Below are 15,843 nucleotides of genomic sequence, written 5' to 3' on the forward strand. Positions count from 1 at the left end.
TCTATGTGTATATATATTATATATATATATATATATATATATATATATATATATATATATATATATATATATATATATATATATATATATATATATATATATATACAGTACAGACCAAAAGTTTGGAAACATTACTATTTTTAATGTTTTTGAAAGAAGTTTCTTCTGCTCATCAAGCCTGCATTTATTTGATCAAAAATACAGAAAAAAGTGTAATATTGTGATATATTATTACAATTTAAAATAATTGTTTTTAAATTTATTATACTTTAAATTAAATAGAAAACTATTATTTTAACCCTTTCATGCATAATTTATGATAGCCTCAGTCAGGATTTTTTTCCTATGTGTTTTTATTGCTCTTAGGGCATGAAAAACAAGAATTGATTTTTATTTTATTTTTTTACAAATTTTTCAAAGAGATCTTCAGATGTCCACTTGAGTGGACAGCATGCGGTTGGTTTAAACTGAAGATATACTGTATTAAATATAAGACAATAATCAAACAGATAAAGTATGTGAATTTAACAAACTAATCAATGCAATTATATCAAATAATGTGAAAACTATAAAATATATGCAAAAAATATAAATGCAAAATATTGCAATGGCTTCATACAACTTCATACAAGTTGCACTTCGCGTATCTATGATATCAGAACATGAGGACGTGATTCCATCAGAATTTTCTACAGCCTGTCAAGGTACAACTGTGGAAACCACTCAGATGCTCCCTCCAGTGCACCAGAGTATGGATATTTACCCTTATTAGCTGATAATTCTGATTATGTTCAAGATGGACATGCACATTTCTATCATAGCCCTCCTCTGAGAAAACCTAGCGATACGTTTTTTCAATCTCATCTGAAATGATCAGTGTTGGGGGCAACGCATTACAAGTAACATGCATAACCCATTCAGATTACTTTTTTGATGTTACAAGTAAAGTAATGTGTTACAAGTAATGTGCATTACCTAATCAGATTACTTTTTGATGTAACGAGTTAAGAAACGCATTACAAGTAACATGCATTACGTAATCCGATTACTTTTTGATGTTATGAGTAAAAAAACGCATTACAATAACGCACATTACATAATCAGATTACTTTTTGATGTTATGAGAAAGGAAATGCATTACAAGTAACATGCATTATGTAATCAGATTACTTTTTGATGTTATGAGTAAAGAAACACATTAAAAGTAACATGCATTACGTAATCAGATTAATTTTTGATGTTATTAGTAAAAAAACGCATTACAATAACATGCATTATAAAATCAGATTACTTTTTGATCTAACAAGTAAAGTAATGCATTACAAGTGTCATACATTATGTAATCACATGACTTTTTTCGATGTCAATGAAAATTACATTCTAATAATACAAATACATTTATTTACAGTAGAAAAAGTCAATGCATATTAAGTTTTTAAGTTTTAAATTTCAAAAACAATATTCACATTATAATTATGAATTGTAGCTGAAATATAGCCATTGCATGCATGACGTCCACTACAGTGGACATGTGATTAATCAGAGTTTTCTCTCAATCTAAAATAAAAACTTGGAAAATTTTACTGTGATATGACTCATTAGATATTGCTTTATGCTGCAATATTTTTTTTTACCTACAAGAGTCTCCTAGGATGGAAGGAATGGGTGGATATTCTGGAGCAACTTGGCATGTCTGACTGACCCTTGGCCATCTTGGTTTGGTGGGGGAAAAAATCGAAACACAAAGGCTTGCCACTTGGTTGCAATTTATAGGATGATGCACCAGGGTCCAATGAAGAGATTGATGTGCAACTTTGCCATAAAAACCCGTGCAAATTCAAGAAAATGCTTTTTTAATAGCTGTCCACTGTAGTTACCACTATGCGTGAAAGGGTTAAGTTGTAATAATATTTCACAATATTACTGTTTTTTCTGTATTTTTGATCAAATAAATGCAGGCTTGATGAGCAGAAGAAACTTATTTCAAAAACATTAAAAATAGTAATGTTTCCAAACATTGTTTTTGGTCTGTACTGTATATATATATATATATATATATATATATATATATATATATATATATATATATATATATATATGTGTGTATGTGTGTGTGTGTGTGTGTGTGTGTGTGTGTGTGTGTGTGTGTATATATATACTATATATGTATATGTGTGTGTGTATATAAACAATTTTTGGTCCAAAAATTAGAAGTCAGTAGGGTTCTAATGATTTGACTCCATTGACTTTCATTTATAGACTTTCATAATAGACAAAAACATTCTTTCATGTTTTACTGAAGGAAGTATTCGGTTGTAAATTAAAATATTCACTTTAAATAGTCAATTTCTCCTAAATGTAGTACGGTTACTCTAGTGTTTTACACCCCTGGTGTGTGTTTGTGTTACCCATGAGGCTGCAGCAAGTGTGTGACTTGGAAAGGAGTGTAGCGTATTAGTCAACAAACTACGTGTGAGCCAGTAAACGTATAGATCAGAGCTTGTCAGTGCGCACCGTGCACTGCGTATTGCAGGAGCATAAATCAGAGGAAGACATAACACCAAACTCAAGATAACACCGCACACAGCCATACCACAGCCGAGATATGAGGCGCTGAAAGGCCTGTCTTCATTTTCTTGATTCGTTTTAGACCATGTATGCTGCTGTTGTTTTTTTAGACCCTGTACTGGATTTGAAATTCGTGAAAAATCACATTATTATTATATTGAATATTTATATTGAATAACTCATTTTGTGCGCCCACTCTTTGAGAATCCATGTGTTTGAGTTTCTCTGAGTCTTGAGTGCTCCATATTGCAGTTTATTTTGGCCAAGAACCACCCACTTATACAGGAAGAGACCGCCTGACCAATATCTAAAGCAACCAAGCATAATTAATTTTTTTTAAACTTGCTTTTTATGGGTGGTTTTATCTAAAATATCCCCTCTTGTACCAATACAAGATTTTGCACGGTGACATTTTATTTTAAGGTCCAATTCTTAGCTATCACATTGATGATGCACAGGAGACTATGAACAATGCAGTGGCACCCATTATCCACTAGCTGCTTATTACATTCTGTAATACAGTGTTAAATCGGTTCTTCTTTCCCCCAGCACCAGCTTCATCTCTGCCTCCACCTTTCAACAACACATCTGCCTTCAGCCCCCACCGTTGGCAGCCCTAATGCGACAAGAGCAATGTGTATGAAAGCGGGAGAGTGAAGGGCGCCCTAAATGAGCAGTGTCCTCTGACAAACAACACTCCTCACCTTAACTAGATATCTCCCTCCCTCCCTCCCCCACCATCCGCTCAGTCACCCTGCAGGGACCCAGTTTAGTTTCACACCGCACGCAATTGCATGCACACACACACCTGCAAACAGCCGATCGATAGCGGTGCTGCAGGGAGCCTGATCAATATTGGCTGAATTTAGAGCAGCGGGAGAGCGACAAACTAACCGAGACCGTTTCCCGGCGTATATATCGGCACCAAGGGAGCACACACGGCTTACTCTGTCTGAAATGTGTTGTTGTATGATGCATTTGTGTTACATTAATTTGCATCTTTAAGCATACAAGAGCTCTCATGAAATCCACTAGCGTCCACTTACACAGTGACCATGTTCATTAAAAGTGTTGGATGCAGAACCGAAGCACAAAGATGTTGTAAAGAACATTTTGTCCTGGCGGGTTTGAAGCCTCGTTTCTAAATCTGCCACTGGAGGCGGAATATTAGCGAGGTTTCAGAGTAACAAAAGCATGAAGGCACTATGTGGGAATCATAATCAGATCTGCGGCGTTTGGTTGAGGAAATGAGAGCTAAGATTTCTCAAGCTCTGTGGAATTCTTTATTATAAAGATAAGCATTTATGAAAAGTCTTAATTACAAGTTTATTGCCGACGGACAGGTGACACGGATGTTGCATTTATGCGTCTGTTTGTGTGAGGCGAGGGGAGCAAGATAAGGTCTCAGAAACCTGACTAAAGCCCTGTTCGCATGGGTTTAATATTACCTTGTGACTTCCAGTCATTTGTAATAATTGGGAAGGTTGTCTGTCATCTTAATCCCGTACAAATCGGCCATGTCTGTAATTTGTAAAGTTAAAATTCCCCTGCAAATGACCTACCATATTTCTCTGAAAACCAAGGTCCTGGGATAATATTAGTACCATGGGAATCGGCATCTCTGTGATTTGGCGGGTCGTATTTCATTTTTTGAAATGTAGTATGCTGTACTACACCATACAACAATACAATAATTTCAAAATCATACAAGGTCCCCAGATAATACTAATCCCATGCAAATAGGGCTTAGAAAGTTGCATGGCTATATTTGAATATGTCTCAACGCACACATAAAGACATGTTAGGATTTCTGATTTGGTCAGAAAAGACCCTCTTCTGAGTGGCATGAACCGAAGCCTGTGAAAATTCAATTACTTTATGCAAAGTGAAATTGGTTGTATTTTTATTAAGAACAAAATAAAACTTCAGATCTATTAATGGCAACTCGTATGCAAATAGCAGATTGCTTTGATGTGGCGAGAGCAAACGAGTCAGAGGCGACTCATCTAAAAGTGCCTCTGAAAGCCAACGAAGAACTTCTAAGAGCCTTTTTTCTTTTAATTGTATCACCGTCTCTCACCCCCTCCCACTGCTATCTCCCATCATTTCTTTCTTTTAATAAGCCATCATTTAGCGAGTCTGACTGTGTCCTCAAATGTGTTTTGCATTGATCTCTGGGCCTGCGGCCTGCCTGTCTGCGTCACAGCAGACCCTAGAATAGGGTCATCTCCCATAACACCAGCTATGCCTAATGAAATCTTTTCCCTTTCTGACCCACGGCCTGATGAGAAATTTGTGCCAAGAACCTTTAGTGTTTTGCATAAATTAAATGTGAAGTGTTTTTTTTTTTTTTTATCACATGAGGAAAGTGAGTATAGCTGGCTGACAAGAGTGAGGTGAGTAAGACAAGACGATAGCAGACTATTGTTTAGAAAGGAAATGCAAAGGCGCCTTTTTGGTAATATTTTAGATTTTGACTGGACGTTTTTTTTAAACATTAGTTTCTTATTCAGTTGGTTCCACAGTGTTTGCTGATTTTCAGTTTTATATACCCATTTAAACTTTTTGTAGCCGTAGTAATTTTTTATTTTATTAGGCATATATAGTGTATTTTTATTATAGTGAAAGTAAAATGTGCACAGTGGTTTCTCAAGCTATTTGAAAGCAAAGAAATCAGAGGAAAAGAAGGAAAACTCAAACACACAATTGCTAGACGCCGAATTGTGGAAATTAATTTGCCACTAATTTGAAAGTGAAAGTAAAATATGCACGGCACTTTTACAAGCCATTTAAAAGTGAAGAAAAGATGGAAACTCAGACAAACTAAGACCCCCCACCCTAATGGTGATACCAGTATTACCAGTGTTGTAACACATCGATTAACCATTGGGAAAATGTTCTCACCGCCACAACCTTCATTTTCAGTTCTCATGGTTTACAGAATTCCCTATAGCATCCCTCGATTGCACACTTCAAAATCTCATCTGTAGTATGTCATCCATGTACTTTTCACCTACTGTTTTCTGAATACTACAAATTTGACCATACTACTCATTTCATATAATGTTTTTGAGAAATAGCATTTTCAGACTTAGGAATAGTTCTATTTTTTTCTTTTTCTTATTATTTATATTTTATTCCAATAAAAGATCATCTAAGAATCAATATCTCAACTACTCTTTTACTTATTTATTCATCAGAAAATCTATATTTTTTACCTGCCCTAGTGTTCATAGAGTTGAAAATGGATACAGTTTCTTTGTAATTCTGTTTGGTGCTTCTAGTGACCGAAAAAGCACACACAATTCACCTTCAGAATTGCTATTAAGCTCAGTTTATGCATTTCTCACTGTTTATTTGGTCACCTCTACGAGTTTGAGACTTCTCTGTGCGGCTGTGCGTGACGTGGCTATAGATCCAGGTTGTATACGAGACTGTAAAAGTGTAATTTGCTGCCTGCTGATTCACATTTCTTTTATTATTAATGAACTTGCCAAAAAGTTATGAATGCTTTGATTCTTTGTGGCATTGTTTCATTGTGTAGGAAGGGGGAAAAACAGAAAGGTGAAAGAAAAACTGTTTTCAGAGCACCACTTCAGCTTTCTTCTCTCATCTGTGGCTGAAGGGTTGTTCTCCCCATCCCCTCCTCCCTCCTCATCTTCCCCATTTATATTGTCAGACCCTGCAAGCTGAACATTGCATTTGACCTTTGCAAAAACAATTTGGAAAGCGTGAGGATCCAGTAGGCGTGAAAATGACTGTGTGGTTAGAAGCCTGGAGTGGAGAGACTGTAACTCCCACCCTGTGAGTGTGTCCATGCTGAGATTGAGGCATAACCACCGTATTGACTTGAGGCTTGAGGTGCGAGTGAAGTGGCTCTGGGGGTTCAGACAGCCCTCAGTGAGCTTCATATATACTGCAGTGAGGGCATCATCATTAACCTCAACATCTCAGCCCATCCACTCAGAATTCACATTAGCTGATATACAGGCCAGAGTGATGTCAAGATAAAAGGTGAGGGAGAGAGCGAGGACGGGGTGTTTTCTGGGAAGGTGAGGGTGCAGACAACCTTTAGAGAATGAGATCACACAGCAGGAGGACCGTGATAACACACACACACACACACACACACCTGCAATTCAGAGGATGCGCTGCAAATAATCATCATCCGTCACTTTGACGGCCTCGGTTGTAAATTTTCCGTCATGCTCCATTGTTATTTTCATTTTCCCGAGAATGATTTAGATGTATGGCATTCCGTTGATATGTGCACATTTGTTCTTGACATACCTAATACGAACATTTTCTATAATTAATAATGACCAGACAAGACATGCCTATGTGTGCAGCAACCCGCACTTTCATCTGTGGGTAGTTAACTTTCTAGTTAACCTAGCTGTCATGTACTCTACTGTTAAAAAGTTTGGGGTCAGTTAGATTTTTTTTTGTCAAAAAACATTATTAGTTTTATTCAGCTGGGAACAATACATTAAATGCATTACACACATTAAAGTAGATTTTCCACTGTTGCAAAAGATTTCAAATAAATGCTTTGCTATTTAAATATTCTATTCTAATAAGATTCTATCGGACAAAAAAAACAATTTTGCTTAAAAATATTAAGCAACACAACTATTTTCAACATTGATAATAAAAGGAAAATGTTTCTTGAGCAGCAAATCAGTATATTATAATGAATTCTGGATGATCATGTGACACTGAAGACTGGAGTAATGATGCTGAAAATTTACCAGTCATAATTTAAATTTGTATGATTTCATTTAGGTCTATAACTAGTTATCACTTAATGGTGGCTATATTTGAAGTTCATAAGTTTTTATAGAATTAAAAATGACTTTTTTAATTTGAGCGCAAAACCAAATTATTGTAAAAGTAAAAATATCTTCCCAGTTTTTAAATTGCATGTTATTGTTCAGTAAAATTTTTGTCTTTTCAATGTGGCATTTACTGCAGAAATTCTGTTCTTAACAAGTAGCTTAGCAATATGCTTGTTTAAATATTGAAAAATCCCTAAAAACAAGATGAATTTGCTTGTGAAGCAACACTGCATAAGAAATAAAGACTTGCTTTCAGTGAATGTATCCATTATATGAGTGTATTTTAATATTTGTCACTTGTTTGAAGCAAGTTAAAACTTTTAAAAAGACAATATTCACTTTTTATTGAAAATACATGCACTAAAATCATAATTCTATGCAGTGTTGCATCTCCTGTAAATTCGAGACAAGAAAAAGAAAAAAGAAAACAAAGACAAAACTGACTCTAAACTCATTAAGAAGAAAGATTTCACTTTTAACAAGATATTTAGGTTCTTAACTGTTTCCTTTTATTTATGTGTTTGGAAAGGGACTATGTACAATAAATGTACAAGCTTCCAATTAATGTATTGTACCAATGTATTAAGCCAATGGTAAGTTTTCATTCATTGAACATTCTCATGGAGTCTCATTTCACTCCCCATCTGTTTTTTGTTTTGTTTTGTTTTTTTGTCCTACTTCCTTTAGTTCATCTCCCTATTAGCCTCCTTTACTGTGGTATTTTTCTTTCTAAAATAGATAAATGCAATATACTAGATGTATTATTTTTATGTCAAAATAGCTGATGCAATTATTTGTATGGCATGGCAGAAAACTTATGATTAATGCAACATCTGCTGCAATTTCACACTTTTTAATACAGGGACAGATATATCTTTTTCCACTGCTTTCCTCCATCATAGCACTGAATGTTTGTGCACAGTTACTTTTTGCCACTACCTTCCTCTTCCTGCTATGCTTTTACCCAACTGTCAAAAGAATTAAGTGCAGCCACCATAAAAATTATATTTTTTCTGTCTGGAAACTGGAACTGGAGGATTTTGACCCCTCGAAGTTGGTTTCCGTAGCTTTCACAAAAGCAGTGTCTAGGGAGGAACACAGTGTGTGTGTGTGTGTGTGTGTGTGTGTGTGTGTGTAGACAGGCAAGCGTGGAAGTATCAGTGCGGTGTTTTCTCTTCAGTGTGATGTGCGTTGACAGTTTGTGACGGGCCAGAAGCTCGGCCCAGAACCCCCTGCAGTACATCATTCACAGAAGTGAGCCCTCGCACCAGCGTTCCCTCTCCCTAGATACACTATTGTTGATCTGTTGAATTTTCATGCCTGTCCATCCCCTCTAATGCTAACAAAGGCTTACGAGTGAAAAATGCCCACTACCCAACACATACATAATACAGATTACAGTGGCCATGTTTACTGAGAAATGTTTGAAAACGCACTCTCACACATCCATACATGTGCAATACATTGCATGGGCTTGCAGCACATAAACAAGCTCCGTTTTCTTCATCTTTTCCTCTTGATCTCTTATCCATCACTTCAGGCCATCAGCAGGCCCACAGATTTACTCTGAATTGTAATGCTTGTCATTCACAAAATTTTACACATTCCCTGCCTCTTGTAGATTCACTTATTCAATATTTTGGCCGGTCTCATTATGAAGGTTTTTTTTTTTTTTTGTGTACTATAAAATTTGTTTCTATTTTGCAGTTTTATGTCATTGTTTTCTAGTTATTTTAGTTTTTGTCAACATTACATTTTGAATTAAACACCTTTGTCACTGTTAATGAAGACAAGACAAAAAAAAATTATATTTTGTGACGAATACACTACTGCGTGTGGTCAGTAAGATTTTTATTATTATTATTGCTTTTTTTATTATAGATTTTTATTTTATTTTTTTATTTTAGTATTATTGTTTTGAAAGTAAAAACAGCAATATTGTGAAATAATACTGCAAATTAGAAAAAATGAAAAATTTAAAAAATATATATAACTTTAATGATGTATAATATATAACTTTGTGTTAATATTTTATTAATTATTTTAATAAAAAAATCTTACTGGCCCCATTTTTTTTAATGTCATTATATGATGAGAAAAATTTACACAGCAAGATATTATCAGTAGACTGACAGTATTTTTAGAAAAATACAAAGAATTTATTCAAATAATCCAGTCATAGAATGCTCCAATCTGACCCACTTGTTTGTCTTTTAGTTAGTTTTAACAGCTATTAATTTAAAAAAAATGAAATTTTATTTTATATTAATTACAATTTTTGTTCTTTTAGTGTAAAAACTGACATTGCTCTCAGCTCCAAAAAAAAGATTATACAGCTTGGACGTTTAAAACCATTATGTTTAAAACCATATTCTGAAAAATGTATGCAGAAAAACCAAAAATTGTCCCGATGTTCAGTCTTGGCCTGACCATCCGTCTGTCATTCGTCCCATATCTCCCAAGTTTTCGAGCTTCAGTGCTGCCCTTGTACCGCAGGAAGTCCGGACTCAGAGAGAGAGTGTGGATTAACAGCTGATTAAAGTGGAATTTGCATAAAGTAATCAGTGATGTAAGTGCCTGTGCTGATTACGAGCCGAAGACTCCTCAGGCCACCCAGTTTAGATCCGTGATAAGCAGAATGATGAACTATAATTAATGATAAGAATATAAAATGATAACAGAGTCTTGTTTTCTCCCCCCATGGCACAGGCCTGAGTCTCTTCATTCTGTGCATCTGTTGGCAGATGTTGCCACGCTTCCATTAACCGCTGGCTGGGGTTTGTGCTGCTTTAATTACTGGAAACTGAATGAGTTTGACTGCTTATCATGTTCTGTAACAGGAGTTTAATTTATTACACCCACCTTTAGTTTTTGGCGACTGAAGCCTATAACGCTGCTCAGTCAGTCAGATTTGAAATTTGGCACTAATTATTGTAAAATATTAAAAAGGCTTGGATTATATCAGTAGGTAGTCTGATTATTTGTTATTGAGTGTGCCAATGGGAACAGGTCTGACTAGCCTTCAGAGCACTTCCGGTAGCTTTTCTCACTTGTCTTTCTTTTTCACGTTATGGTTTCACTAATAATGAATGGCTCTGTGGAGTGAGGGCTTTGTCCTGGTCTATGAGTGTGTAAAGGAACTGTGAAACAGGAATTGGCATATGCCCACTCATAAGCTCAAGAACACACTGTGCTTTCAGCAAAGCGTTTCCTTCCACTATTATTATTATTTTTGTGCTGCAGAAGGAGAGCAGCACAAAAGAACATCTCTTCCTTTCCTCCTCAAGATACCAGATACTCTTCTCTCCACATTTCTTTTTTTATTTTATCTTCTAATCATTTTTAATCTTGAGTTTAATTAATGTTTTTTCTTTTCTTTAATTTCACAGACAAGAAAACGCTATGTAGGTATTTTGTTTGTTTACAGTATGCTGTGCTGTATTGTTTTGTGTCTTGTTCATTTTGTTGGATCCCTTACAATATTGTACCATTTAAACCATTGTTTCTTTTAATAGTTAGTTATAATAGCTAGGTCTGTTAATAATTAATTATAATTAGTGTAAAAATCTATAAAATGAAAATCAATCAATTAATTAAGAATTTAATTAATTTTAAAGTGGTTTCAGTGCTTAATACAAAGTTGCCAGTTTTAATGTACATTATCAGTAACTGGTCTTACTGCGGAAACAATGGTTATGGTAAATGTTTTTTTTTTTTTTTTAACCCAATCTATCTTTTGGCTATCTTTAAATCTTTTCTTTCTCTTTTCTTTTCTTTTGTTTTGTTTTCTTTTGTTTTGTTTTCTTTTGTTTTCTTTTGTTTTGTTTTGTTTTGTTTTATTTTATTTTATTTTGAATTTTACTTTTTGTATTTTAACTTTATTTTACTTGACAGTAATTATTTTGTTCCGCTTATTTTGCACATTTATTTTCTTTTTATTTCTATGTATTTTTCTTCCATTTCGCTATATTTCTGTATGTTGTGTTTTTTACATGTCTGCCTCCTTGATGATCATCCTTCCACAGTTTAAAAACCTACATTGATAATTTCTTGCTCTTTCAGCATCTTCAAAAATAACATAACAGTCCATTAATGAATACAAAATAGGTGAAAGACTCGTATCTCCATCTTTGATATTCATAGCTGAAATGCATGAAGTTGTGAGTTTGTTCAGTTTTGCATCAGTCCAGAATGAAGTGTGTCCCTGTTCATAGCACCTGAGCGCACATGAGCTTCTCCCTCTGATCCTGTCTGCATGGCTGCAGCCGCGTGGAGTGTGAGGGAATGTGACCCAAATGGAATTATTCTTCCATCAAAGGGAAGTATTCATGAATTAGAAATGACCTTGATTGGAGAGGCCCCCGAGCCCGAGACAGAACACCACAGTTCAAGCAATTTCACACCCGTTCACTGAACGGCTTTCAGGAGTGATGGAGGCAGTGAGGAAAGGCTGAGAGAGAGGATGAGATGGACTGAAAGAGTTTTTATACTGTATGTGTAAATAAAAGCACAATTTTTAAAATTTTTGTTAGATTTTGGGGTTAAATAATTAAACTCATTTTGGCCTGCTCACCTCATTAATATAAAAGACTTTAAAAACTAAATTCGTCACTTGAGGCTAAAGGGACCCTTGCTGTGTGACCCCTGATCTTCCCAAAGTTGACACTCCCTGTTTTCACAAGGTGTGATGTGTGTGCCATAAGCCTTTGTATTTCAGTTTATTTGTCTTGTGAAGGTTTTGTTTGTTTGTCTCAGCCTGTCGTGTTTCCATCATCTGAAGCACAAATACATCCTTGAAGGAATTCGTCTTCGAAGTCGTCTTCAAAGTCTGCATGTGTCAAAGTCAACAAATAGTAGCGCACCTAAGCCCTCAATTCATACATAATTCAACCAAAGCCAACCATTTTAAGATTATGGATTTCAATCATAGAAGCAAATAAAAGCTGTGCATCTTTTTTTTTTTGCTAAGGGCAGCTGCACATCACATTCCTGCCTATGTGTGTCTCTGCTTGTGTAATACAATAAAAAAGGTCACAAGTGAAAGACTTGGCCCTTGTACACAAAAGCTGACATGCAAGGCTGAAGAAGCTTTTCATCGCTAAAAGATTAAGAATCATTTCAATTTTAATTCTTTCAACTTCAGCTTAACTTTAATTCAATTTCCAACCTTTTCTCAAGAGCTTAGGGCCCAGCGACGTATAAAACACCCTTCTGATAGCTTTCATAATTCGGGAGCTTGTAAAATTATGAATGATCGATGTAATTTCTCATTAGAAACTGCATTCGACGGCTTTGGAATCAGTAAAAGCGTTTTTTTTTCATCAGGCAGCTATTTATTTTTTTACCCCACAGTTGAATGGACCCGAGTCTCAAGCTCACTGGAGAGCGGCGAATTTCTTTTTCCCATTTAATCTTCTACCCACGATGCACCTGGCTTGACACTTCACCACAAACCCTGCCTGCAGATGCTCATTAGAGTGCTTGTGTCAATTCTGTCCCGCTTTTCAATCGCTCAAATCCAATCTTTTGCCAAGAACAATTGCGCAATGATGACATTAAGTGACACATCCAGACAAATTTGCATTTATCATTCCCTTTTATTGCGCTAATAAGGCAGATGTCAGACACTGGTGGTTTTATTCAGATTCGACAGTAAAGTCTGGGTTATTTTATTTGTTCTGATACGTTTTGCCCTTTTGTTACCTTTTGTCTTCCCAGTCTTTTTGGTAAAAGTGCAACCCAGTGCTGTCCTCTTGAGTTTGCTTGTGTGTTTGTGTATGTGTTTCTTGTGTAGAATGAGGTTTTGAAAGGCCTCTGCCTGGCTTTGATCCAGGCTTTAACCCAGAGCCCATCGATCGGCCGTTCAGACCGGATTAGGGTTTGTCTTCTCAGCCCGAGATGCCTCTTTCTGCCTGTCACAAATCACAGGCCTCGAGCGCCTTTGAACTGCATCTCCAAACTGGCATGGTCAGTCAACACATGTGAGGTGCAGTCAGGCATCAGTCAGGCAGTGAACAAATAGAGCAAGCTATTTTGGCACTGTGTTGCATTATCTATTCATACAATTCGGAGCACAGGATGTTCAGAGGCGTCAAAGTGCCTGACTAGCAAAGCTAAAACTGAAGCTGTGTATACATAGCATCTGAAGCCTGTTTTTGTGAAGAACAACAACTGGTGGCCTATTACGCTGATGCTCGCATTCAGAATTGTGATCCCAAAAATGCTTTTCACTAACACTCTTTCCTTTCTTTCTTTTTTGTCTTCCTTCATCCCAGAAAAGAGAGGACAACCAGACAGATTCCAGGATCAGTCCTAAGAAGAGTGCGGAGCCTGCCATCGACCTGTTAGGCCTTGGTAAGACATGAATAATTGATTACTCATCTCGTTGGCAATCAGCGAATCTGAAATGTGTAAGATAGGCTGGAACCCAAAGACTTCAAGGCCATCTTACACCAAAAAAAAATGTAATTGGTGGGAGGTAGTGAAATGGAAGCAGAATTTGTGCACTTAACGCGTCATTGACTAATCCGATGGGATTTTACACATATCAATACAGTGATATTAATGATAGCTAATGCCATTGATGAATTCAGGATGATATTTGGCATGTTTTCAAATTAATATATAATCATAAACTGGAGCATGGCTAGTAAGGGTGCTGCAGGTTCTGCAGCAAAAACGGTAAAAAGTAAAAAAAAAAAAAAAAAAATTAATTATACAGACTTCCCGAGTTCGAATCCTAGCATGCCAATTTTTCCCGACACCCCCCTCCCCACTTTTCACTTCCTGTCTGCAGTAATACTGTCCTATCACAATAAAGGCAAAACGCAAAAATAAATTGTAAAAAATAAAATAAATAAATAAATAAATAAAAAGTTTAATTGTGCATGTTCATGTTGATGCCCGTTATTCAGTGCTCACTAAAGTATTCTTTGAAAAACATGTAATTATGGCAAACCTTAAAATGAATATCAATGTTGCTTTATAATGAAATGCTGTGAAGCCAAAATTCACTTGTAGCATTTAAAATAATTTGTCTTAGTTGTTAAATGTAACTAAAACTGTAACTGGAGTTTTTTTTCCCCATTTATCTAGAAAAAATATTATCTCTTTTTTTTTTTTTTGCTAGTCCAGCAAGTAGTCAGAGAACAGTGTCAAGACAATGTGTTGCTGTACACCAAAGCGACATGCTTTAAAGTCAGTGCTACGGATCAGATGTCAGTGGAACACACTGACTGCTATTACTGTCTGGATGAAGGTTCAGAGAAGCACACTGCTTTCAGTCCTGGTGGTATTGATCAGGCCGGCAACTCAAGCCCTTGAGATGACCAAACACAATTGATGTTATATTATTTTCTTGGAAATGAGAGTTTCTATTTGCTGCCCTTGAGCTTTCCTTTGTCGCCCTGTCTTGTTTTTATCACTCTCTCTCTCTCCCTCTCTCTCTGTTATTCGATATTTCTCACTCTCTCAATCTCGATCTGCTACCAAGTTGTCCGTTATGATGTGCGAGAGACACAGAGAGTGGGTTAGAAGAATATATAAATTTCCGCAAATGTTTGTGTCCTAGGCAAGGAGGATAGAGTGTTTAGATGAACGTCTTCAGCTGGGGGGCAGTAGGGGTCAGTGTTGATGAAGAGAGGCTGGAGATGATGGTGTTGAGATTGAGACATGCGTCTTATTGATGTGTTTTTGCTCAAGGCCCCAGCATCTTTTCTCACCCTTCCATTCCGACAGCAGTCTCTAGCACTGTGTTCAGACAACCATCATTTTTCTCTCTCTTCTCATCGATGTGGCTGTTGATTAAAAATTGATCAAATTACTTGCATTATATGCTTGATTAATCAAGTGAATCACATTGAATCAACAATATATCAATACATTTGCATTCTGTCTGTTAAATGTGTGTTTAGTTCTATTAACACTTGATGTTAGCATCCGTCTCAGGAGATTTAGATCTGGTGTTGACACCTGAATTTTTTTAAAGGTAACTATTCATGATTGCATATTTATTTATTATATAATTTATTCTACTTAAACATTGCCCATCACTTATAGGTGACTGCAAGCTCACATTCAAATCTACCTTCATCCAATTGGGAGTCAATGGATAGTAGTCTTTTTATTATTATTATTATTATTTCTTTTTCATTTGAAATAAAATATTTCAACCCTAAATGTGGTTTAGAACTAATCACAAAATGTGTTACACCTGTGTTTGCTATGAACACTTAAAATCTGGTAATACCAAGTGTAAATGTGGCCTACAGTGCATCTAATCTCATTAAATTAACATATTTAATGCAATATAATGTCATAGATGTTTTGCTCTTCTGCAGTTTTCCTTCAGATGTTTTGAAAAAGAGAAACATTAAACAGATGTTTGAATGTCTGGAAGAATTCAGATCAATGGTTCTCATCTGGTTTAATTTCAGCA

General features: G+C 35.8%; 1 protein-coding gene across 5 annotated transcripts in view; it reads left to right on the forward strand.

The window, feature by feature from the left end:
* Window positions 1–15,843, forward strand: part of smap1 (small ArfGAP 1) — a 102,762-nt gene that overhangs the window by 62,350 nt on the left and 24,569 nt on the right. For all 5 annotated transcript variants that reach the window (XM_059566188.1, XM_059566189.1, XM_059566190.1 and 2 more), the window contains one exon: window positions 13,682–13,760. In XM_059566188.1, coding sequence (XP_059422171.1) covers window positions 13,682–13,760 — 79 coding nt within the window. The remainder of the gene's footprint in view (window positions 1–13,681; window positions 13,761–15,843) is intronic.

The sequence above is a fragment of the Carassius carassius genome, chromosome 14 (assembly GCF_963082965.1).
Source record: "Carassius carassius chromosome 14, fCarCar2.1, whole genome shotgun sequence".
Classification (NCBI taxonomy): Eukaryota; Metazoa; Chordata; class Actinopteri; order Cypriniformes; family Cyprinidae; genus Carassius; species Carassius carassius.